Source organism: Anser brachyrhynchus (genome assembly GCF_964034855.1).
Source record: "Anser brachyrhynchus genome assembly, chromosome: 6".
NCBI classification, from domain to species: Eukaryota; Metazoa; Chordata; class Aves; order Anseriformes; family Anatidae; genus Anser; species Anser brachyrhynchus.
In genome coordinates this window covers 19,204,658-19,230,577 of record NC_137700.1, presented here as the reverse complement: position 1 = coordinate 19,230,577, position 25,920 = coordinate 19,204,658, and the positions used below count along the sequence as shown (strand labels likewise).

At 38.5% G+C, this 25,920-nt stretch overlaps 1 protein-coding gene across 25 annotated transcripts in view; it reads left to right on the top strand.

Moving 5' to 3' along the window:
• The window catches only part of CTNNA3 (catenin alpha 3), a 488,015-nt gene that overhangs the window by 11,326 nt on the left and 450,769 nt on the right, over positions 1 to 25,920 (top strand). For 12 of the 25 annotated variants that reach the window (XM_080597472.1, XM_080597457.1, XM_080597461.1 and 9 more), the window contains 4 exons: positions 3,463 to 3,569; positions 4,455 to 4,634; positions 9,971 to 10,163; positions 20,690 to 20,856. In XM_080597472.1, coding sequence (XP_080453598.1) covers positions 3,463 to 3,569; positions 4,455 to 4,634; positions 9,971 to 10,163; positions 20,690 to 20,856 — 647 coding nt within the window. The remainder of the gene's footprint in view (positions 1 to 3,462; positions 3,570 to 4,454; positions 4,635 to 9,970; positions 10,164 to 20,689; positions 20,857 to 25,920) is intronic. The other 13 variants (XM_080597453.1, XM_080597454.1, XM_080597455.1 and 10 more) reach the window with 2 other exon arrangements.

Sequence of the window (25,920 nt, the reverse complement as noted above, 5' to 3'; positions counted from 1 at the left end):
GGTGCTGCTCAGATGCATTACCTGAGTGTAATGCCTTTGGCTTCAGCAATTTTGTGCTTGCCATACAGGGTTTCCAGGTGCAATTAATTGCTGGTTCACCTGTTACCGTTTTGTTATTGAAATGTTTCTAATGGAGCCAGAATCTGGATGCTTCCATGTAAGTAAGTAGTTATGCCCACTTTTTAATGGGGACTGGCTCTCACTGACAGTTTTTCAGGAGCAGTGTTAATTCATATAATCTGGTCTTATGCTCTAGAACAACCTATGGAGGGTTGAGGAGAAAGTGGTTACTTCTAAATATTAGAATGTAAGCATTTAGGAAATATTTTCCTGAATACAGATAATTGAAACCATGTAAGTGTTTTTCTAAACCAGTTCCAGTATTGGCCTCAGGTTATGCATATACCATGTATTTTTACCAGTCAGATGCATGGTGCCATCGTATTTGAATAATAAAATTGATTTGCCCCAGAAAAAAAACAAAACCCACAACTTTAAAATTTTGACTGTGTCTTTCCTGGTCGCTTTTGTGTGGGCATCTTCTACTGTATAAGGTGACTCTGAAAATGGTACATAAACTATAGAGTGCAAAACAATTGTTTGTTGACTAATAGGTACAATAGAGAGCTAGGACTGGTAAGCCACCAAACGAAGCATTAATAATGCCTCTGTCCCCAGTGTTTTCAATTGCCAGATGGTTACCAGTCAGATGGGAAATGGTTGGTTTCTGTTGTTTCTGTGTAGTGGACTGCTCCTTGGATATGGAGTTGCTCTCTTCCAGCTCTCCCTTTTTCACCCATCATGGAGTGGTTTCGGTTGGAAGGGATTAGTTCTAACTCCGCTGCCGTAGGCAGGGACCCATCCCACCAGACCAGGTTGTTCCAAGCCTCACCCAACATGGCCTTAAACACTTCCAGGGATAGGGCATTCACAGTTTCTCTGGCCAACCTGGGTCAGTGCATCACCACCCTCACAGTAAAGAATTTCCTTTGAATAACTAATAATTAGTTATTCCTTTGAATAACTAATCTAAATCTAGCCCTCTTTTACCCACTTCCTGATAAAGAGTCCATCTCCATAAACTTTTAATGTCAATGCTTTTTCCTCTAGATTTATTGAGCTTTTAAATATTACCATTTTGACAACTACATGTGAGATTTTACTTTCTTCTTTTCAGTTTTCCATGTAAAAGTTCGAAAAGATCTGTCAAATTAATAAAAAATGTGTCCTTAAATGGATCCTAGGTTAGGGATATGCCTTCTGATATCCCTCAAACAGTTCTGGACGCTGGACATGTATGGGAAGACTGAACCATAGGAAATAGACAGGCTTGCATGTCCTCACTGTATAGCCTGGCCATGACAAGCATACTGAGCTGGACGGACTGTTATGCTGATCCAGTAAGATGTTTATTATATTGAATGTGCCTGTATGTATTTTGAGTTTAACTTCTGATGTCTTCTGCCTTTCCTGGTTCTCATTGGTCTGAAATACTGAAAACACTACTTGAACAACATCTGGAAACAAAGTATTTTGCTTTCTGGGAGCATTCCTTAGCCACCAGTGTCTACAGCTACACTGTGTTTTTAACCTGTTCCTGTCCTAGCTAAGTGGATAAATAAGTACTTTACACCGAGTGGAAAAGAATCAGCAGAAGATACTGAGTCATCCAGCTCAAATCCATTTCTAATGGTTGCAATGAGGTTGTGGGAATAAGAGGTGGGATTTGTATTCTTCGTGTACATACAACTTTATCCCATGAGATACACACATTAGTCTGAGCTAGCAGAAGAGCTGCAGCCCCTTTGACTAGGAGACGTCTGCGTTTCTGAAGTGGTAAATGATGGTGTGTGTGCAGGGTCAGTTCCCTTCAAACAGAAGGGTAAGTTGCATTGGAGTCTCTTAAAACTGGGGGAGTAGTCTACTTACCGATTCTTTGGACAGAAAGAGAACCACAGATGCCAGCAATTTTGGTTTCCTTGTTTTTTGTTACAAGTGTCCAAATGATTAGTGTTGACACTTCTAAAGTTCTCTTTTTCTACAAATTTCTACGGAAGGAAAAGAGTAGTTCTAGTCAACTTCACGTCAGGTTTTTGTTTTATATCTTTTGACTTGGAAATAGAATTAAAACTGAAAAATCAGTTCTTTGCATACTCTCAACTGATTGTGTGCAACTGAATTGTGGGGAACCTAGAGCTGCATCTTGTGTAGTTTACAGTAAAGCACTAAACTTAGTACTTGTGTATAACCATTACTGGGAATGGCAAAAACCTAATTTATCTCTACCATTAATGCTTTAATATATCGTTCGTACTATCTTTTTATCTCTGCAAGTGAAATGTGTATACCTATTATGAAATAATTTGGCACAATTCCTATACGATTTGGTATAGAAACCTTAAATCTACAGTGTTGTGTTAAATCAATGCTAGGTTCACCAGAAGGTGACAATATATCTTTTTAGCTTGCACAGTCGAGCTACCTTATTACTTTATTATACAGCATCAATGGTTCTAATAAGTCCTGCTTAAAAAGGACAGATATCCATTACTTGTGTGTTTATTGTGTCTTTATTGGATAAAAAGGCTTTGCAGAGCTATGTTTTATGGGAACCTAAGTTGCTGGAAAATTAAGTCTTTTATTTCGGAGCAATAATTAGTTGCATTCCTACTAAAGCATGGTTATAATTCTTTGCTGGCACAAGCACAATTCACTGCAGCTAAAGGCCTCAACTAGGACCTGGTGAACTGAGTGAAAACCCTGAAATTAACATCAGTGGGCTTTGGATCAAGCTCCTAATGAATGATTGATTCACTTTAAAGCCCTTACTTAGCTTTAATTCCATCTTACTGACTTCAGTTATAGGTTTTCTTGACTTAATCTGCCTTAACACTTTAAAAATATTTGCTATAACAGGTTATTTTATAACTGAATGTTTCACTTACTCCGGTCATTCATTACCAAGCCTTTTAGGAGCTGCTCTGTATTTGTGTTCTCAAGCTGTTTATTATGACCATTGTGATTGAACATGTGGAATAAGATATAGGTGTTGTAGACATAGCAGTAGTGTTTTTCTCCTGTGATAAATTCAGTAATGCAATTTTTGCAATAGATTTGATAATGCAATGTATTGTTTTCTTTATAGCTCAATTTCATTTATTACTAGAGAATTTATATTGAAAGGACTTATAATGCATTATTCTCATAATTTTTAAGACAGTCAATTTAGAAATCTAAGACAATTGTACATGTTTTAAATCTATTATTTCAGTTTGTGCAAGTTTTTGTGTATTTTTTTCACAATTAGGAAGCAAGTAATAACAACCTTAATTGTATCTCTTGAAATCCTAAGCCAGTTGTGGAGCCAAATCTACTCCAGCAAGCAGTCTCTGGGTGCTGACAGAGGGCAATGAGCTGTTATGGCTAATAATTACTTATTGCATTTCTTTGCTTTGTACCTAGGTGAAATGTCAACAAAAGTGCCAAGCGTTAAACTGAAAATTGATCCTCAGGATCTGCACATCCAGACGTTTACAGTGGAAAAATTACTGGAACCATTGATAATTCAGGTATTTTAATACTGCAGAAAATAAGTTAGATAAGTGGGTTGCTAAGTGTGTTCAGGCCTCTGCAGCAATATGTTACAGGGTAAGGAACAGAAAGGACCTCTTCTATTTTGAATATTCTTTTCATTTTACTTGGGGCAAACATGTTGAAGCACATGCTTCAATTAGTCAGTTACATGTATCACAAAGATACCAGGCTGTCACTGTCCTTCAGCTTTGCCAAGATGTTGCAGATCAAACTACTTGTCACAGCTGTACACTGCTTATTTAGTAGTCTTCTTCCTGGTGCCTCAGGGAATATTTACATGGGAGTCATTGTTCTGGCTGCAGTTTGGGTAGGCACGAAAAAGTGTGACTTCACATTCAGATCTCTTATTCATTTGGTAATATGCAAAGAGTACTTCGTAGTTTTTCAGGTTGTGAAGATGTCCAGGTATAATGGCTATGAAATAGTTTCTGTGATTGGTTGATTAATATATTTCCAAGCTCATCGAGTAATGCCTGCTAAAGACAGTAACTTTTTATTAAACAGTATATGCTAATAAGCAACAACAGGAAAAACTTACTGGGATAATGACTGTGTAAATAGAGCAAAGCCAGACTCGAGCATGTATTCTGGCTGTTCTTCTGTTTATAGACATGTAAGAATTGGGAATGTGTAGTTTATTTAAGTATTTAAGTGTATTTAAGTATTTACCAAGTTTTCTGTTATTTCAGTTTTTTTCTAACTGCAACTTCCCTATTTAAAAAAGATTAAATCACCGTTTTAATTAAGGTTAATACTGTTGTTGAACAAGTATTAAAGGAAAAGTATTTTTGTACACCTCATTAATTGGCATTTTTTGATTGCACGCAGCAACCTTGTTTTATGGTAAATTTTTATTCCAGGAGTGCACTTCTTGTCATACACTGCTCTGGTATCTGTCATACATTGTTCTGGGAGCCAGTCCTCTGCATGCTGGTTCCCTGAGCTTGCCAAAGGGCTGTGATCAGATAGAGGTGCTGTTGGATTATACAATCAAAGAGGCAGCGTATAATGATACGATTGAAGGAAAGAAAAATATGGAGGTGAAAGATAAGTACAAGAAAATATAGAGTACATTTCGTGTGATGATAATTCTTATGTTGATTTGCAGTTCAACAGAAAGTTCATTTATTCTAGAAGTTCTCTCTACATGGTCTAAAAACTAGGAAAAGTAAAGAGGTGCTGATTGTGTTTTATAATGGATGTCCTAAGAAGAATTTCTTTTAAAAAACAAACAATTCATTGAAATAAGTTTCTCTTCACCAAAGCTGTATTTTCCTCATTTGAATCATTTGCCTTTGCCTATCTCTCTCGTCCATTTTTTTTTTGTGATTGTCTCAGAAATTTCTTCTTTCATTTTTGACTTGATGTTCTTTTCCTTCCTTACTCAATTGTTCTTTCTGGAAAATTCTCTTTTTTAGAAAGTAACCTTTTCTTTTTATCATTACTTAAGTTTAAGCTTTTATTAATTGAGCTGCCTCTTACTCTTGTGTCTTCCTTTTATTTATTTTTGTATGGGTGTGATTGGCAGTGTTTAAAACCTCAGTAACAGCTCAGTGGTTTGTGGGAAGTTGTCAAGATGGACCATTGTATGTGGATGAACTTTAAAATTTAGTTTGAGTGGTAGGCTTACAAGTCTTGATAGACTGCATTCTGAAACCATTTCTTAATGTGCTGCTAGGTCAGCCTTTGCTCAGGCAGCTGCAACGCTAGGCATTTTTACAAGAAATTAAGAAATTTATATTTTGGCCTGAGTTTTGTTGGATCAAAGAAACACGATAAAACAAATACAGTCTCAGAACAACACAATAAACCATCTAATATATTAAAAAATAAATACTCTGAAGTGTCTATAAAAAGCTTCAATGTTAAAAATGGAAACCCCATTGGCTCAGAGAACACAATTTTGACTTTTTCCCTATAACATTATTGCTTTGTTTTGTAACAACTGTGGAAGGGGAACTTGCAATTTTGAAGAGGGAGTAAACCTAAGTTGAAAATGCAAAAGCAGAGATCAAGAACTAACATTCACTGAAGGATGATTAAGTTGCTAGACAGGTAATAAATGAAAACTTACCTATGATGAGAAAGAATCAGACCTGTTACAGATAGCACAAGAGTACTCAGGTACTCTGGCCTGATTCACTTAGCAGCTGCTGCTTTGAACACAGATAACTTTAGAGATTCGTATTTTGATTTATTTAGGAGTCTTGCGAAGCTCTGTTAGGAAAAAGACTGTGGAAGTGTATGATGCTCCAATTACACTAAGTTTTAGGACAATCATTTGGTTAATGGCATCAATATAGGAGGAAATAATAAATAAGCCTGTGTGGAAGTCACTTTAGAAATGACTTGGCTAGATTCCATCTCTTCCTTGCAGTCTGCAGCTGACAGCCGTGATCACAAAGGGTTCTCTTTGTCCATGGCTTTTATTTTTTTTCAGGTGTTTTGGGGACAGCAGGTTTGAAAGGAAGGCTTTTAAATACAGTTCTCTGAGGAGGTTTTCTGGTAAATGCACAGGCACATAAAAAAATGAACACTGTCAAAATTTGGCTGATGGCTGCTTTGATGTACATTTGGAACAAGGTTAGACAAACAGTCTTTCTTGAATTCTGGGCTTCTATCAGAGATGTATCCTTCAGTGGAGCAAGTGGTGTGAAGCAATAGGTAGATCATAAAGTATTTTCATTATCATACCTAATATCTAATAACTGTCATGCTTGTGCTAGACTTACTAGTAAAATAATGTAATGGAAAATGTCCTCTATCTCATCCTCAGAGTGAAATCTGTTTAATCCTTGAGTAGTAGAATTAGCAAAGTGATAATAGTTATGTTCAGGTATCAATTGCTTCCACAGTGTTGTGGTTTAACCCCAGCAGGCAGCTAAGTACCACATAGAGTGAGTTGTTCATTCATGTTCCCCAGGTGGGATGGGAGAGAGAATCAGAAAGGTAAAGATGTGAGAACTCAGGGGTTGAGATCGACGGTAGGCAGAACAAAAGCTGTGTGTGCAAGTAAACAAAAACAAGGAGCTGATTCACTACTTCCATCAGCAGGCAGATGTTCAGCCACTCCAGCAAAGCAGGCCTTATGAGGGTTTCTTGGGAGGACAAACACCATCACTCAGAATGTTTTCCCCTTCCTCCTTCTTTACCCCAGCTTTTATGGCTGAGGATGACGCCATATGGTATAGGACATCCCTTTGGTCAGTTTGGGTCGCCTGTCCTGGCTGTGTCCCCTCCTGGTTCCTTGTGCACCCCCAGCCTCCTTGGTGGCAGGGCAGCACAAGAAGCAGAAAAGTCCTTGGTCTTTGCAAATGCTGCTCTGCAACAACTGAAAACATCAATGTGTTACCACCAACACTTTCATCAAAAATCTAAAACACAGCATTGTGTGAGCCTCTACAAAGAAAATTAAGTCTGTCCTAGACAAAACCATGGCACATGGCAAAGTAGCATTGGGCTTATTTTCTTTTGAATTTACATACAAGCAAAAATTATGAAAAAAATGACTGGATGAGATTAATAGGACTTCACTAATTCATGGAGAAAATGCTTCATAACTACCTCTGCTCTGCAGTTGTTGCAAGTCTTGTAAACTACCAATGAGCCGCTTACTTGGAGAGTTTATCAGAAGTGTTCTCTCTGTATTTGTATATGTACACACTTAATATATGTTGTGTGTACGTGTATAATTAAGCAAATATTTGTAAGAGCTTTTCCATATATTTATATTCCATGCATATATACAAGCTAAGGAAAGTTTATGGCTGTTAGAGAGGTATGTTTTGCAGACTACATACAAACACATGTAATTTAGGATCTCTTGTATTACTGATGAAAAATAGGCAAGTAGAAAGACATTTATTCTCATGTCATCCATACTGATAAAAGTTTGGCTGCTCACACAAGTGATATGCTCATTTTAGTTCCATGTATGGTGAGTTTACTTTAGGCGCAGCTAAAGGGATTAACCAATATTTATTTGTATGGGCAGCACTGTTATTTATTTTCAAACTTGAGCCTCAAAGGATGGTTAGCATTTGAAACAGTGAGCAGGTGCTTCTGCCATTGTTATTAGATTGCTGATTTCATATATTGTTTTTTAAATGTCCAGGGATTGCTGTTACTGAACTAAATACTTTTTCAACATTGGTAGAATGTTCCATGATTGATGCTTTAAAATACTTCTATAATAATAACAAAGGTGAATCAAACCTTTTGGTATTCAAGGTGTTAAGATAGTGTTTTCCTTTAATACTGCAATATTAAAAGATTGTATTTTAAAGGCTGGTCAGAAACTGAATATAGCATTGGAAGAACTGCTGCGCAGTTCCTTAGAAATTCGCTGATAATCATGACAAAAATGAGAAAGCAACCCGATAGTGACATCCTAATAAATAATGGCAGTAACTGGTAACAGTGACTCAGATTTGCAGCTGTGGTGGCATATGGGGCTTAAAAACCACACCTGAAAAAAATGTTGTACCTATAGCAGATTTCCCCAAAACACAAAATAACCAATGGTATTGATTTCCACTGAATGCTGGGAAACACCCATGTTGTGTATGGTAATAAGGGTGTGTGTCTGCATGACAAGAACTGTGAAATACAGTTGGACATGAGCGGGACGAATGGGGTATGGTTCACTTGTTTTTTCTTTTCCTTTTTTCCTTACAATGCTGTAATTTTGACGGCATATTCTGCTACTGGTGTGAAACCTGTGTGGACGGTGGCTCAGAAGTTCAGTTCTATGTGTAAGATCAGCATAAAGTTTTTGCATTCCTCACTGGGGTTTTGTGCTAGTGAACTGAGTTTTTTTTGTATTAACTGCCACGAGCCAAGAGCTACCTGTCAAATTTTAACTTCTTGTTAGAAGTATCAGTTTATAAACTGGCTCTTTAGACTATGATCATTGAAGCCACGCTAAATGCTCCAGAAATAATGTCGTAGTGTTTTTTTTAAAGATATTTAAGTTGTTATTCCCAATATATTCTCTACCAGCTGGCTGGTTTATGTGCAATAAATACTTGCGTTTACTTTCTTTTGTGGCTGAGTAGAAGAACACCCAAATCCTTTTTAATAATATGACCCAGTATAAATATAATTTATGTTGCTTTCTTCCTTTTGATATGCCATAGCAACTGATGTTAAGTGGCTGGTTCTAGTTCTCTATCCCCAGATTTTACATGAATGAAATAAGGGTCAAGGCTTTTTTCTTTCAAAGATGAATTAATAGAAATTCTTCCCAGAGAAAGGTTTGTCATTTACTTCTGAAAGTGCTGATTGATGAAAAGAACGAGTGTGCATGGATTCACGGGAGATCTAAAGGTGAGCAAAGGCACTGGATCTTCCCCTCATAGAGATGTGGAGGGAGCACCATTCCACAGACAAGCTCAAACCACAGGCTGGACTGAAATTCTGACGCGACTTTTGCTTTCCTTGTACGATGTTGTTATCAGTTCCCTTACCGCACAAAGAAGTGGACTGATTTAGGATGACTGGAATGCCATTTAATAAAATTAAGCCATTTGTACATATAAAATGTGTTCATTGAATTCTAGGGCTAGCTCTGTACTTCATATGACACTGTCCATGATCTGGCACAGAATAGAAGGATGCTTAGTGAACTTAAAATAAAGCATGTCTTGAGATATCTGTATAACGCTTTTCATTAAAAATCTTCTAGGAGCATTCCCATATTGCTGGCAGCTCAAGCAACGCCTCAGAGAATAGTCTGTTAGAAACATTCTATTGGTGTGTGGAGGTTGTACTGAGATGGCGAGGAATGTAGAGTGGGATGCTATATAAAAATAACTTCTTTATGGATGTTAAAGAGCACTGTTAAAAAACACTCTAGTTTAGACAAGTAATCTGTGTTCTGGTTAAAATTTTGTATAATTCTAATGCTGAATGCTCCTCAGAATTCTAAAGTGTTGAGTTTTGGCCACTGCAGCCTTTGTCTGTAAGGATAAAAAGCATTTTGAGACTGAAGAGGGAAGTGTGGGAAGATGCAAAATTGATGCCTGCTTGGCTGAAGCCTCCTTAAATAGCAGTAGTAATTTTTATACCATGAGGAAACTTTTATAACAAGTCGTGTCAAGAGTTTACAGCAGGACTAATATGACAATGATATTTCCATTGTATTTGCTTTGATCTTAGAGAAAGGATGTAAAGATGAAGCATATTAAGTATTCTGTCAAACTTGATAATTTTGCACATTCTCAGTATGCGTGCTGGGCTTGCCTGCCCCTGTCTGAAGCAGGGGAAATCCTATTGTTTATTCTCAATTATGATATTTTTAAAAATTGAAAACAATATAAATTTACTTATTATAGAACTTAAACTACTATTGTCTTCTTGTTTCTTTTAAACGTAGGTTACAACACTAGTGAACTGTCCCCAGAATCCTTCCAGTAAGAAAAAGGGACGTTCCAAAAGGGCTCGTGTCTTGTTAGCTTCTGTGGAAGAAGCCACTTGGAATCTGTTGGACAAAGGGGAAAAAATTGCCAAGGAAGCGATTGTCTTTAAAGAGGAACTTCATGTAGCACTGGCTGATGTCCGAAAAGAGAGTAAGTGTTATGATAAATAACTTGTGCCATAAGGAATTAGCTTACCAAAGCAAATTTGGTATCAAAATGAAGCTGGGATATCCATGAGGAATGTCTTCATGTGCAGTGTCTGAACTGTAAATAGTCTGATTGTATGCTCTCATATACCACCGGTAACAAGGTAAAACATACAAATTGGACCTTATCATGAAAAAGCACTGATATCAATGACAGTATTGCCTGTTTTAATTTTTTTCTAATGAAGGTAGGATCCCCCTTGTCAATTTTATTGGCTGTTAAGCACAAGTTTAAATTGATGCATACTTCAGTGCTTTTCTTGAAAAGAATGGTTTTCCTGAATCAGAGATGATGGCCTTTTCAGAAGGAAGCTTTTTTTTTAAATAAAGACATTCTCTCTTGGATGCAGTAGTAAGGATTTCATTAAGGAAGATGCAATAGGATTGTTTGGAGTTATATTTTGAGACGTTAGTAGGAAGTAGGAGGATGATTGACTCCTTAAGCTACTCTGTTTTATCTCCCTGTGATTGCGCACCTTATCTTTGGCCAGTTCTTGCCATGTTCCATTTTCTGATGACCTATCTCAGTGTTTCCAACCAGGCTCCCACATCATTAGTCACATTCTTTCAGGCTCTTTGTTTCTTTGTTGATTTTTGCTTTCCTCATGGATAATCGGACCTAGCTGGGTGGTTAATAAACTCAGGTTTGAATAGTTGTAAGTTGGATGACAGACATTTAAAACAGCTTCCTTCGGAAATTGTTCTTGAAAATTGATTCAGGAGAAGGTTTTGAAGGAAAAAGGGGACAGAAAAGTAATGCTTTTAGTGCCTGGTCATTTGGCAATGATGTCCTTTAACCAGCAGTCCATGAGTTTTAGAAGTGAGTGGTGACCAAGTGTTGCCTGGGATCAAATTAAGAGTGGCTGATGAGTCTTCTCAAATGAGCAGCAATAAACAAGCAAAGAATTATGGTCTGCAGCAGAAAACTGTCAGGCTATAGTATTGAGTGTGCTAGTAATCAGGATTGGTTTTATCACCCAACAAAGTGGACTTGAGTCACCTTTTCACTAAGCAGTGTAGCACGTATTCTTATGTTATGTGACAAGTTGTGCCTGAAGGACTGTGTTGGCCATTTAAATCAGGTCTCTGTATCACCCTGCCCTTACTAAAGCTGCAACTTCAGGATTTTTTTGGTGATGGTGGTTTTTTTTTGGTATGTTGTCTTCCTCCTCCATGTGGAGTTGGAAAAATTTCTGAGTCTCTGCTGTGGTTCAGGCTGGTCACTGCTAGCTATTGGCTTCTTCTGGATTCAGAGATGGTTGCATTTCGGAGTCTGATGTATATGTATGGTGTCTGAGATACCCTAAGGTAAGATTAAAAGCATTATAACCAGCTGTTATCATTGTTACCTGTCACACTGATCAGCTGAGCTTTTTGAAAAATCATTTATTTTGGAATAGTCTTAAAATGTTAGCCCATCGATTTCAGGTCGATAACACAAGACAAGAATAAAATATATAGTTTCATATTGATTTTTATACATAGATAATGTAAAAATATTTCACATTTTCAATTTATTTATTGATTCTCAGCCAAGACCAGAGATGACTACAAAAATAAATAATACACAAAGTAGATTATGTACACCTCATACATTTTAAAAGAAAGTTAAATCAATGTTATTACCTATCATTATGCAATGACAAATTGCATTGCTTGCAGCCCCATCTTCCTCCAAGGATTTGCTGAACTGTTCAAGTTAATTTTAAGATGGTGAACAATCATACAATAAATAGCAGTTTGTTGATTTTTGCAGGTATTTTTAGTGCTTTGTAGCTGTGCGTTATTTTAAATTTGCGGCATGTAACATCACATGTAACTTTGCCTGTCGCTGAAGTAGCATTCTGCTGCTGTTAAATATCTCCTGTTACTTGAAGCTCTTTGAAGGGGTCTGGGTCACAAATTCTGATAAACTGTGCATGCAGTCACCTGCCATTCGTGCCATTATTTTTCTCTGGATATATTTTTCCATGATGACTGGCAGATACTCATATGCTTTAAAATCAGTTATGATTTTTTGCATGTTGGCTGCAGCTTATTTTTACTACATACTATAATTTTGAAACAACCTAGGTAATTTCACTCGGATGTGAACCAAACTATCAGACCTAGAGTTGTGTAGACAAACAACTGGAAAGAATAATAAAATCTTTCCTCTTCTGACATTTTTATCTTATTCACTGAGCTTGTTAAGGGGGAGACTGTGACATTAGAATTACACCCTTACTACTTTGGAACATCTATGGCCGGTGCAAAAATGCTGCTTTACTACTTTTGGAGCTCCTTAATAGAGTTCCTTTTAGAGGAGTGATAAACTTTTTTCAAGCTGCTGATAAAAATCCTGTTCGTAATAATATTTTGGGGAGTAAAGGGGCAAATTAACGGGATAAAACTCAAGAGCAGAGAAGAGAAATAGAAGATGATGTATTTAATACATCTGATGTACTAGTGACTCATCTAATGTCTTTAGAAACAGGGGTGTGGTTATGGCTTCACTGACTACGGTCTTGACAAACAGTGTCAGTATATGAGATTTTGGTCTCAAATTCGGTTGACTTTTGTTAGTGATATCTGAAAGCAAGTTTTGCTATGATGGACGGCAGGTATATTCCCTGGATAAGTCTAGTTTCTGTTTCTGTTAACCTCTGGAAAGTTTTATAGAGGAGTGATAGTCTTGAAGGTGTTCACCTTAATACAGAGGTCTGCTGCATTTTTCTTTGAGGTTCAATTCAATGATGTACTTTTCAAGGCCTGCTTCCATACACATCTTGACTGACCTTCTGGAACTCTACTAAACTCTTTGTCTCTTCTGGTCAGGCCCCAAGTTAAGGTTCTCCATTCTGGTGATGTGAATCAGGATTTCCTGCGGTGATTTGGCTTGCATCTCCTTATAACAGCATCTGCAGTTGTGTTGTTTTTTGTTTCTTTGTTCAACCAAACACTGTAAAGTAGCCTTCTGTTTATTAAAGAGATACAAAAAAATGTATCTCTGTCTTTCCTCTTGGGTATCTAACAATGTTTTTTGACATGCCATTGAAATTTTGCTATGTAAGCTGGCCAGAACTCTGGAGAAAATAAACATTTCAAAGCTACTTACTAATAAACTGCGAAGGGAGAGAACTTGAGAGTAAAAGTAATAGCAATACATTATTTTACCTACACAGTGCAGTTCTTTTGAGCTACAAATACTATTTTATCTTCTGAATCTATGATAGTTATGGAATACAATTGGTCCTTTATAGTGTTGTTTTGATTTTCCATGATCTCCTGTTGAACTACATTTTGTTTTTTATAGCAATTAGGTTTTATTAAATACATTCCTTTGGAGATGGCTGACTTGCCTGGAACTATCCCTAAGCATGCATTTACTGTTGAACACAGTAATGTTGATATGTTTTTGTTTCTTATTTGTTTGCTTGAGCACACATAGGCTATTTGCTCAACTTCAGGAGGTTTGGAGAAGTTTGTGTTTAGCTGTTTCAGTACTTCACACTAATCTTATACAAGCCCTCACTGGAGAAAGCAATTTGTACCAAATATTTAGCATGTAAAAATAGTTGCAAAAAGTAACCAATGAACAAAAAAGCAAATGCTATTCTTCTTTATATATTCCCTTACTATTTTATAATTGTATGAAGATTGGGATCAATATTTCCTATTGATAATGGCAATTGGTTTAAAGCTTTCTGTGTCTGGTTAAGTAATGGCAGGCTTTATTTGGAAACAGTCAAGCTAAAGCAGGCCTCTGCAAAGAGTTTAAAACTTCTGACTGGTATATCCCACATAACTCAGATTGTACGTCATGTGGAACCAGGTAGATAAGGCTGCAATTTGCTAGGTCCTGCTTTTTTGCCACCTAACCTTACCCATAAAAGTGGCCTAGAAGAAAGCTGGAGAGGGCCTCTATCAGGGAGTGTAGCCATGAAACCAGGAATAATGGCTTTGAACAAATGGAGGGGAGATTTAGATGAGATGTGACGTGAGGAAGAAATTCTTCACTCGGAGCACAAAGTGCATGTGGGAATTAGGTCTGAAGAAGCACCTTGCTTCTGTTCTTTTCCATAAAGAATAGAATGAAATTGCCTAAAAACCAGTGTTAAAAATAAACCCAGGGCACAGGATGGGAGGTGCAGGGCAGTCCCTGTGGCCAAGGGGCAGCCTTTCTCTCTGGCAAGCCAAGTGGCCCAGGGAAGCTAGTCCCAGAAAAGGGGCCCTCAGCCACCCCACCCCTCCTCCTTGTCCATGTGAGGGCATCTTCCAGGCCACTCCCAACACAGCCACCTTTGGCCACGCGTGGGCCACTCCATCGCAGAGGCTTGCTGAGGTCACAGTGGCCACCACTGCCCCGCCTTTGCTGAGGGCCCTATAAACAGGCCCCCTGCAGCTGGCCCAGCATTTGCTGAGCATCTGGGCCCTCTGACTGCCAGCTTGTGCGGCAGGAAGAAGACTAGAAGAGCAAGGCGAGCAGCAGGCCTCCTTGGTGTGCGAGGACGGCGATGCCGTCCGGTGAAGCACCAAGAAGGAATGCACCTGAGCAGAAGGAGATGTGTCGTGGGCGGAGGGATAGCGCCGGCGGCACAAGAGACACCAGTGCCCAAGGGACCTCTGGCGCCCAGCCCACAGGCACATACAGGCGGTACCATTGGCACCGCAACGATGCGGGGAACAGGCCGGCCCCTCACACACCCAGTGACAGGGGGCCTGGGCCTTACCATAGAAGCAACGGTGACGTGGGGCAAAGGCAGGAGCATCGGGCAGACAGCCGCGGGGAGCAGAGGCATGCCCATAGTCCGGAGCACAGTGCGGGACCCAGTAACGGCCATAAACCAGACGGCACCGTCAGACCCATGCATGAAAATCAAGCCGACAGTGGCATGGGACTGAGACGTGGGACTGGATGACCCCCTGGTTTGGCACCCTGACCAGAAAATGTCCTGGACAGAAGGCATCCCGTCTGGGCAGTCCCGGGCAAGGACTGGCTTAGCCTTCTGCCCAACACCATGGAGCCCGTGGAGCTGGATCCACCAGATGTGGAGGAACGGATGGAAGTGGATCCACCTCGGCCAGAACAGGCCTGGGACTACTGCGGCATGTCTTTGTGCTCTGCCATCTGAGAGCACCACCAGCATCGCAGGAGTGCCTGGCGAGCCCCCTACTCGTTGCTCAGGCTCCATCGCAAGCATTAGCTTGGAGCCACCAAACACCACGGACATCCCGCAGGCTTGCCTGCAAGATGTCCCGGCAATAAACAGCTCTTGCCGATTCTCAGGGGTTGTGTGGGAGCTTCTTTTTGGGGGGGAATGGGCTAAAGTTGTGCCAGGGGAGGTTTGGGTTGGATATTAGGAAGAACTTCTTTACTGAAAGGGTTGTTGGGCATTGGAATGGGCTGCCCAGGGAAGTGGTGGAGTCACCATCCCTGGAGGTCTTGAAAAGACGTTTAGATGTAGAGCTTAGTGATATGGTTTAGTGGAGGACTTGTTAGTGTTAGGTCAGAGGTTGGATTAGGTGATCTTGGAGGTCTCTTCCAACCTAGGTGATTCTGTGGTTCATTAAACGAGTCACCAGGCAGGCCTGTGTAGGCTGTTGATAGCCTGCATCACACAGGAATCCAGTAGTCTGGTAACTGCAAGGATTTCCTGGTGATCTGGTTTGGTGCAGGTTTGTTACAGAGCACTCATGTCCGTATTTTTATTCTAAAATAATGTATTAATACCAACTATAAGTATTCAGAAAAAAATCTTGCCATTGGATTTCGTGTATACAGCATTTCAAGAAATTGCCTTCTGACTTATAGTATGTTGTAAATTAATTGTAAAATAATTGACACCTGTAAGTTCAGCCGTGAACACTTCTGACACTAAACATCAGGCTATAATTAGTGTCCCAATTCTGATGCTTAATTAATTTGAATACAAAACAGTGATGCAATTTATATGGAGAAACACTATCTTAGGAATGTATGTTAAAGTCCAGTGTCATACTTGCATTTACATTAAGGTGCGATTCTATTATAGTTTTCAAGCAGTTGTACAGGCGTAACTGAAATGTTTGGTATTTATTGCCATGCTTACTGACTATATATGGTCAGAGACACAACAGTTGTTGCCTCCGTTGTTTCCATCTATTGCAGTGTCAGTGTTACATGGGTTTAGCTGTTATCGTGTCTCAAGTGTGTTCCTAGATAAGCCTTACATCACACACAGTGAATTGAAAGCATGTTACTTGAGTAAAAATACCAGTGAGTTATATTTTGAGCTTTCAGTTACCTTCCAAGAGGAAATGGTGTGGAGTGGGGATGGGGCACACCTTTCAAATGTCCATATTTAGTTTCTTTTGACAGCAAAAAGGGAAGCAACATAATGGCAGAGAATAAACTACCATTCACAGATTTAGGAAAAATACAAAGAAAAAATGGGGAGGGCACTGTAAGGGTATTTATTAAAGAAAGGGAGTAGTGCGGACTTCTATTATACTGTATTCTTATCCCCCCCCCCCCCCCCCAAAAAAAAAAAAAAAAAGAAAAGGTTAATAGGTTTTGCTTTCTCATCCTACATTAAGAGGTACATGTATGCCTTGCATCTTGGGGACTTTGATTCTTGGAGGCAGAAATTAGAAAAGTGGCTTCAAAATCATCTGTGGTGTACACTTGTTCAGTGTACCCTAGCAGAAAAGCTTCTGACAGCTCCATCACTGGGCTCAGATGTCCCTGAGTATGAAAAGGGAAATGAAGAGGTTGGTGTAAGGCATGTGGGGGGTGTATGTGGTGGCTTTGATTACACATTAGGAAGATCAGTATGAAATGCGGAAGTAGAACTTCCTAATATACGGCAGTAAAATAGTTGCAATACAACAGAATATAATGGGGTGAGAGCCTCTGGCAGGAGAAAAATGTCTTGTAATGTCTACTGTAAGATATTGCGACAAGGTGATTTATCATGGTATTGAATATTTAGAATATGCAGGAGGTATCCATCTGCTTAGCTTTGACACCGATGGTGCTAGTTTCAGCTGCCTGGCTGTAGCAGATAAAGATGATATCTGGGGGAGCAGAACAGGTGATCATACTGGCCATGAGTATTTTTTCATCTTTTCTTTTTAGAAGGTGTGGGTTTTATGTTCTGATGTGATACTGATTCCTAGCCTTCTGTGGTTTCTGCAGGCATAAGCAGAATGCTAGTGTAAATCAAGGTTTGTAAGTTTTCAGTTGTTAGTATAAACCACTGATTTTTCTTTTGTTTGAGACTAGAACTCCTAAATGACAAATAGCTTTTGAAGTACTTATAGAGGAATTGCTACTGAAAGACCTGCTACTACAAGATATGCAGACAGTAGCAGTCATACAGGTATTTGTTCATCTGAGCTTAATAGCCAGGAGACTGATCCCTGTTTTAGATGTAGCTGGCAGTAGTTCATATCTTTATGGTCCCCAAACACATGGTAATTACAGTTACATAAACAAAACCATCCTTCAATAGTGTTTAAAAAAAAGCCACAGAAAACCACGCTTGCTGCAAATCTACCTGTTGGAAAACTGAGCATGGAAGAACACGTTTTGATGCTTAATGTGTTGCCTATCCCAGGGAATATCAGATTTGAAATCCTCTCCTTCTACTGGCTCCTGTACCTGCTTCCCTTCTTCCTTTAGTTCATGGGTTCCCTGTGACAGCTGTGTTTACGGGGGACTGTAAATCCACCAGCCTTAAGGGTGGGCTTCATAGGAGAGGGTGACGGGACTTTATTGGCAGCAATACCTCCTTGTGGGAGGACACAAGAATGACGTCAAATTCACTGCATTCCATGTGAATTTCACACTGCTGCAAGCCAAAGGAGAAAGCTAGATATAAAAACAGAAGAATGTGATGTTTAGGGTTAAATAGAAGAAAGAAAATAAATTCAAAGAAGTAAAACAAGAAAGCATTATTTTGATGGTTTTGTCTAAAACAAGGAAGAGCATTTAGCTGTTGCCTGAGTGTCATCTGGAGCACTGTCTCCGAGGAGTGCTCACCAACTGCAGGAAGTGGCGTTACTGCAAGTCTCTGTACAGACAGCCTGCCCTTGACTAGCAGCCCAGCAGATGTGTGTACCTTAGTCAGCAGTTTGCTAGCAGGAGCACTTATTTTTAAAGGTATTTTCAAGTAAAAATTTTTTTTTTTTTTAAGTGCTAGAGAAAGTTCATGGGTGTACTTAAAAAACAAAACAAACAAAACTTGTGGCTGAGCTGTATTTTCACCTTTCCCTGTGCCTGAGCATAGACTTATTTTTTTTGGTTTTGGTATGCACATGCACAAATAGTGTTTGACAGCAGCAGTCAGTAGCTGATCAGCTTATGGTAGTAACAGTGTTTACTTTGGGAATCATCTATCTGTGTGTGCTTCGCTGTGCCTTGGAGGTATCTGATTTCCATTAATTATGTAGTTAAGATGTATCCTGACTTCAGTCCTCTCAATTTCTTTTTCCTTTAATGTCTGAAATAGCTGAAATCCTATGAATACTTCATCTTTTTGCTTCCCTATTTATGCTACTAAATTAGCACTCTGTCATTTGTGTTTCATTGTTTGTGACAAATATAATTAGGGAAGAAATCTACTTGATGGGATTTACAATAAAATGGATTAAATTGCATCGAACTGTCATGCTGTCTACAGCATTTTAAGAAATTTCTAACGTCTTGGTGTTGGAGCTGTCATTTCCTGCTGCTTGTATATTCATAGTTGCTCTCTTCCTAGACTGCATCGGAGCTATATTTTGGGTTTGTGGTCCCTTCGGCGTCTTATACTTGTTCATCTGGTTGTCCCAGCTTATGTCCAGCTCGTTCTAGGGGGTTTATGTTTCAGATCCTTCTGATTTTGCTCACTCATTTGTCAATGGTGAATTAGATCCAGCCTGAATAAAGAATAAAGTTCCATGTGATTGACACCACTCAATTTCAACCTTGGCTGGAGTAATTCTGTATTGCAGATGTCCATGTAGTCTAACTCTTGACTCACGCCTGTGTAGTACAAGAAGAAGAAAATTGTAGAAATGGATGTGAAATGAGTTGTAAGCATGGCCTTAAGCTATGTGCTTTAGGAGTCCTGTGGCGCTAAAATGTTGTGTGGTAATGCTCTCTAGGATACCTTTTCTTACAAATTAATAGTAAAAAAAATCAGGTAAATTTGCGTGTCTTGCAAACAGAATTACTATTTCAAACATAATGGATGTGTTAGGTGTTTCAGTCCCAGCTCTTACCCTTTTCTTCCTGAAACAAAGTAGTGGCTTAGGGACTTCTTCAGCACACAAAGAACAATGCTTACAAACAAAGGAAAAAAAAGAGAAGCAGGAAAACAAATAAACAAACCTGTTGCAGTGCTGAGAACCACATTTCCCAAATTTGAGACCTTTGGCACACTCATGACAACAACATCCAAAATGTGTTTGGGTTTTCTTCTCAATGCATTTGAAGTGTTGCGGCTAGGAGCCTGATCCATAGAAACAAACCGACTAAGTTGGGAGCTGCCTAAGGCAGTTGACACAAATATGTCTGAGTAGGAGGGTATGTATTAAATATTCACCTGTTTGTGCTGCGTTGTGGCTTCTCGCTTCATTTGGCATGCTCTGCAATCACTGGAGTATTCAGTAAGAGCTGGATGTCAATGATGAGAAGGTGGTCTGGATTTTTCAAAGCTTAATGAAAAGCTTGGCTATTGGGACAACAGAAGATAGGGTTTGTAGTGTGAGTAGAGTTAATTTAAGATCAATATTTTTATTGCAACTTACTAGCAATTATTTAATTTTGGACATATATGTAATTGAATTAAATGATCGGTTTAATGTACAAGACAGGAGGGGGATAATTTGGACGTTTATGTGCTATCCCAAGACCTTTGAATGGTTTGTGTGGGGTTTTATTTTCTTCAAAGACTGAATGCTGACAGGAACATGATGTGCATTTAAATCTGGTTTGGGAAACTTCATGTTGTAGAGCTGTATGTTATTATCTACTTGGCATAGTTGCTAGCCTCATTGCTTAGATTTAATGTATTTTATGTTGGTGTCAGATGTTTGGGTATATGAGATTTTCGTTCTGTTAACTTTTATTTATAATGAGAAAGGTAGTATTTGACTCCCTTCTATGACCCAGAATTATTTAACAGTAAGGACAGCAAAGTATATAATGGTATAAAAAGCAGGGACTAGAGCAGTTTAACATAGAGCCCCTGGCCTTGGTGTGTACAGTTAAGTTTAATGGTGATTTCCAAAGGAGTTATTTCAGAATTAAATGATTCAGAAGAACAGAAACGGAACATCATTCAGAATGAAGCATATTCTGTGTGATTTACAGTAATTGACCTTCATTCCAAGGCATGAGGGCAAGAAAAATATACCAGATTTTTGGTAACAGTTGTGAGTTGCCAGATAACTTGCTGAGTTTTGACTATTTTTTCCAGAGTTTTGCAATATAGTCTAAGTGAGTATGTCTTTATTTTGCAGGTCAAGCCTTGAAGGTATCAGCAGAGGCATTTACCAGTGATCCCTGCTATCTTCCTAAGAGGCAGGCTGTTGTCCAAGCAGCACGATGTCTTCTGACAGCTGTCACACGGCTTCTTATTCTGGCAGATATGGTTGATGTGGCATACTTACTGGAACATCTGGCTGTGGTGAGTAGAATTTGACTTAACTAACTGGGTCATCTTTTATTTTCCTGGCTCTCTGTACACAAATGTTAGTCCCATTCTTCTTTTCCCTTATAAAACTAACCCATGTTTGTTACTGTTACTTAATTAGGCGAAATAACCACAACTCTGTTCACAATTCAACATCAGAATACTTTCCTGTCTACTTAAATGTGAGTTCCTTTAATGTCAACCATAGAGTTCCATTAGTGTTCCATGTGACTTCAACATTACCAGATCATGCCTCTGACTCCCAAAATGCCACTGAGTTTCTTCTCTGGCTGCTTACTGCACTCTGTCTGGTGTGTGTATTCTCTGGGAAGAGCAAGGAAATACTCTACTCTTGCTCCCTTTTTTTTTTTTTTTCCCTAGCATCTTCAGTAATGAGTGATAGACTGCTTAAAAAAAATCAAAGTTCAATTGTTTTCATAATGCTTCAAAATGGAGGTGGTTAGTCAGCACCACCGCTTTGAACAGTACCTCACTGCCACTAGAGGATGCAGTGACTTAATTCTAGTTGTTTGAGGATGGGGGATCAAAATTTAGCTCCCAATCAGGGTAGAAGTGTTGCTTCATCCTACAGTATTTAATAATAAAGCAATATTTTGTGGGTTTCAGTGTTTCATTTGAAACATCCAGCTTGGACAGTTGTTAGAGGTGCAGCACAGGCTAAATGAGTACTGTCTTGCAGAAAAGTTTATATTGCTATATACGTATGAAATTCTCCGGCTATAAGACAGTGCCCTGTCTTTGGTACTGCTTGTGGAAAAAAATTTTAAATGATATTTTTCATTGGTTGCCATTCCATTTTTATGTATGTGTTTTCATAATGCTAGATGCACCCTTCTAAAATGCTTTGAGAATGTTTTATATAAGAGAACTAAACTTGAGTTGTCTTCTTTACTGGAGTTTCAGTATTTCTAAACAACCCTATAATTCACTTCTTGATTTTCATTTGAAAATGAAAGCCAACTATAACTGGAAAGCAAAAGAATGCAAAGAATCATTCAGAAAAACTCCAGCATTGTAAGAAGTACAATTAAGTTATCTTTTTTTTCCATACTTTAATTTAGTTCTTTTAATAGGAGTAAGAACTGAATTCCTTACCTAAGTCTTAGAATAAATTAGTGTGGCATAACACTCCAAAATGCCTGTGTAAAAGGACTCACCCTAGTCCTGGGAAGATGGTACATTTCCATGCTTATTTGGTCTCTGCTCTGGTTGTTGAACATACCAACAGTGGTATTAGTTGTAATGGTTTCTTTTTATGTTAACATCTAATTAGGAAATGGACTTAGAAGATTTACAAGTAGGTTTAGATTAGATTTGAAGATTTAGAAGACTTAGAAGACTTAGAGGTAACTTCAATATATGCTACTGAACCACCTTCAAATGGTAAGAGCTTTTAAATGCCAACCAACTGAGCCAGATATAAATAAAACTAAAGTACTTAGTGATTCTTAATTTTGCTCTTTTCAGAGTCCTTAACCTCAATAATTGTACGTTAGAACTCCCTTAGGAATTCCTTTTTTCTTCAGTGTAGGCTTGCTCCAGTAAAAAGGCATTATATTCAGTGGCTGTAGCATAGAAAATACTTTGTATTTGCTGTATCATGTCTGATGTTCTCAGTGCCTACAGGTTCATATGACTTGAAAATCAGCTTTCTTTAAAAAAAAATGTCATTAGCAGTTTCCCTTTGAATTTCTTATAAGGTTTTAATGCTTAATGCTCAGACCATTTTATCCTTCTCTTTACAAAGACAATAATGTTACAGCTGTTATTAATCCTTTGAGAAGAGATGAGAATTTTAATTGCTTTTTTATTTCCATGTCTCTGAGCTCTGTAATTGTCATAAAATCAAGATGTTTAAAGGACCAAGCCAAAATTAACTTAAAAAATGGGGAAAATAAAAAATAATTGAATTAGAATAATGAAATGAAAACTCTAACCAGGGAATTTTTTTGTTTGCATATATAAAATGAAAGAAGGTAATCCAGCATTATCAAAGATCTCTGTAGAATATTAATTAAATCTCATTCAATATGAATATTTAATAGGGCATTATTTATGTATGTTATTTTTTAAACCCATTTATCAAAGTGCTGAAAGTTTTTAGTCTTGCTCATTCAGTAAATCTGGTTAATTACAGCACTGTCATTCAAAACATTTAAAAACTTGCTTACTTCTACTGACAGAGTATAGTCTGGGTTTTCAAACTTCAATTTCCTGTGTAATCTTAGAACAAGAATAGCAAGGAAACAATGACAATATGACTAGCTGCTATATAAAGGCTCTTCTAGTGTTATCTGTCACATCTGCCATTCTAAGTGTGCCTAAGAAAAAAGATGAACCTCAGCTACTTCCAGTTGGTAGCCTCTAAAACTATTGTGCTAACACAGAATGGTTGGGGCTGGCAGGGATCTCTGGGTCCATCTGGGCCAACCCGTGCTCAAGCAGGGCCACCCACAGCAGGTTGATCAGGGCCGTGTCGAGGTGGCTTTTGACTATCTCTAACGAGGGAACCTCCACAACCACTCTGGGCAGCCTGTGCCAGTGCTCAGTCACCTCCACAGCACAGAAGTGCTTCTGGTATTCAGAAGGAACCTCTTGTGTGCCCATTGCCTCTTGTCCTGGCACTGGGCACCGCTGAAAAGAGCCTGACTCTGTCCTTGTTGCACCCTTTCTTCAGGTATTACAGACATTGAAGAGATCCCCCCCGGAGCCTTTTCATTTCTTGACTGAAGTCTCGTCTCTCACAGCCTTTCCTCATAGGAGAGGTGCTCCAGTCCCATAGTCATCTTTGTGGCCATATGTTGGACTCTTTCCAGTGTGTCCATGTCTCTCAAACACGTTGCTCAGACTTGGAACCATTTTTTACTTTTATGTAATAAAATCTTACTATTAAGCAGAATATAATAATGAAAAACCTATTTTTTGTCAGAAAAATATTGAAATGCTGCTTTTGAAGTAGAAACTTAGTCAGTTTAGTTGGAAGAATTTGATAAACCTGTCAAGAATTTTACTCCAAATGAAAAAATGTCCCAAAGCATACCATTGTGTACATGAGAATCTTTTATGAAATTTCACTTGTAAGGTACTAATAATTTTGGTTCTTTAATTTTCTGGAATCTCAGCAAAGAGGATATAAAATAAAGCATGTCAGAGCCAGCACAAAGCTTCAGTGACCGATTGTATTTGAGCATAGCACGTTTATAGCCATTTGTGGAATTTGCAGCCTAATAAGAGTATGATGGTGCAGTACAAATGCTTATTTTAATTAAAGTTGACTGAGAAAGTGAAGTGCATCACAGTGATGAGAGTAGTTGGTTTCTTTAAACAACTTTTGCCTGTTTAAATAGTTGTCCACATCGGATTTCCCTTACTTAGGTTGGAGTTGAAAGTCTAATCAAAACTGAGTTGTGAAAAATGTAGTCAGACAAAGGGCCGTTTCACAGATCTCACTCTTGGATTCAGAGCTGCATTACCAGCCCCATTCATTATGGTTAGTGATGCTCAATATTTAATTAAGTGAATTAACAGACTAATGGAACTGCTTGAATTTATCGATCAAGGGAGAACAGCAAGACAGTAACAAGTTCTGAGCGTTTCATTCAAAGTGCATTGGCAGTCTGTCTTTCTTGTATCTGTTTCATTTCATGCTGAGCCAGCATGTTTTGTTTACCTCTTTCCCCTTCTTGTCATGCTTGTAGATGAACTTAAGTTTAAGTCTTCATACTTCTCACAAACACCTCAGACAGTGCAATCTTTGTAAAATGTTTGCTTATAGTTATTTAAAACTATTGTCAGGAAAAGAAGGGCTACAGATGAGAAGCAACTTGTGAACTTGGGCACTGGGGGTATGGTGCTGCCTGTTCCTCCCTTCCCTGCAAGGTATCCATCAGCATTAAAAATGTTTTGAGCAGAAGAGAAACATTATGGTGGCATAAAAGAAGAGAGGTTTAGGCTTACCCATTCCTCTGGTTAAGGTGTTTGGCCTGACTTGCATAACTTGCATAAGCTTGCATAAGCTTTATACAAACTGTTGGTGCAACCCAGGTATAAGGGGAGGGGGAGTGAAAGAAACAAGGCTTACTTTGAATGGATAGGGCTTGCTTTAAATAAGGTAGAACTTTTCTGGTTTGGTTTAACATAAATGTTATGGAAGATACTATTTATTGTGATTTTTTTTTTTATCAAAATAATTGTAAAGCTGTGCAATGATTTCCAAATGAAGAAAGCTTAAGAACAGAACTTAGGGATAACTATGATGCAAACATTGTTTATACAATAGGTCAATGTGGAATGCATACAAGTTTCTACAAGTGTGAGAAATCAGTGTTATGTCTGGTGATGAAGAGGTTTGAAAAGTATTTTGAGAAAGTTGCAAGGTGGGATATTAGTAGCTGACTGCTTTTACTTATTTATTTGGACTATGTAGCTGTCAGCATGCTCTAGTCAGGGACCTAGGACTCCATTGTGGTAGCCTGTCTTTGAGCTGATGATGAAAAAAGAGCATTTCTGAATTTTCTTCTGAGTAGTTATAATTGTTCTGTTGCTACAGCAACACTTACATTGAAGTGCGGTGCTTTATAAGAGAGTAATATGGGAGGGACACTGTGAAATTTCCTTCTGTGAGTGTTAATCTTGGAGGGCAAATTCTGGATTAGTAAAAACGAACTTGGAAGGTCAGTTTCTCTTGGCAAATTATTTATTGGTAGTAAAGTAATGAAGTCAATAAAATGTAGAATAGCTTGTCTGATCAACAATTATTTGTATCTCAAGCATGCACAGATCATTCTGATCCAGAGAAATTTATTTTATAACTTCCTTGGAGGCAGATAAAAGGAAATGCATGCAAAACAAACAGTATCTGCTTTATCATCAAAATGCATGTCTTCAGACCCTCTTAAAATGAGACCAAAATTATGACATTTCATGAATGAAAGAGGCGGTGTGACACTCTCCATAAACATCTACAAATAGGCACCTTGCCCATTCCATTACAGCAAAATATTGAGAACTATCTTTCATAAATGTCTGCATTTAGTA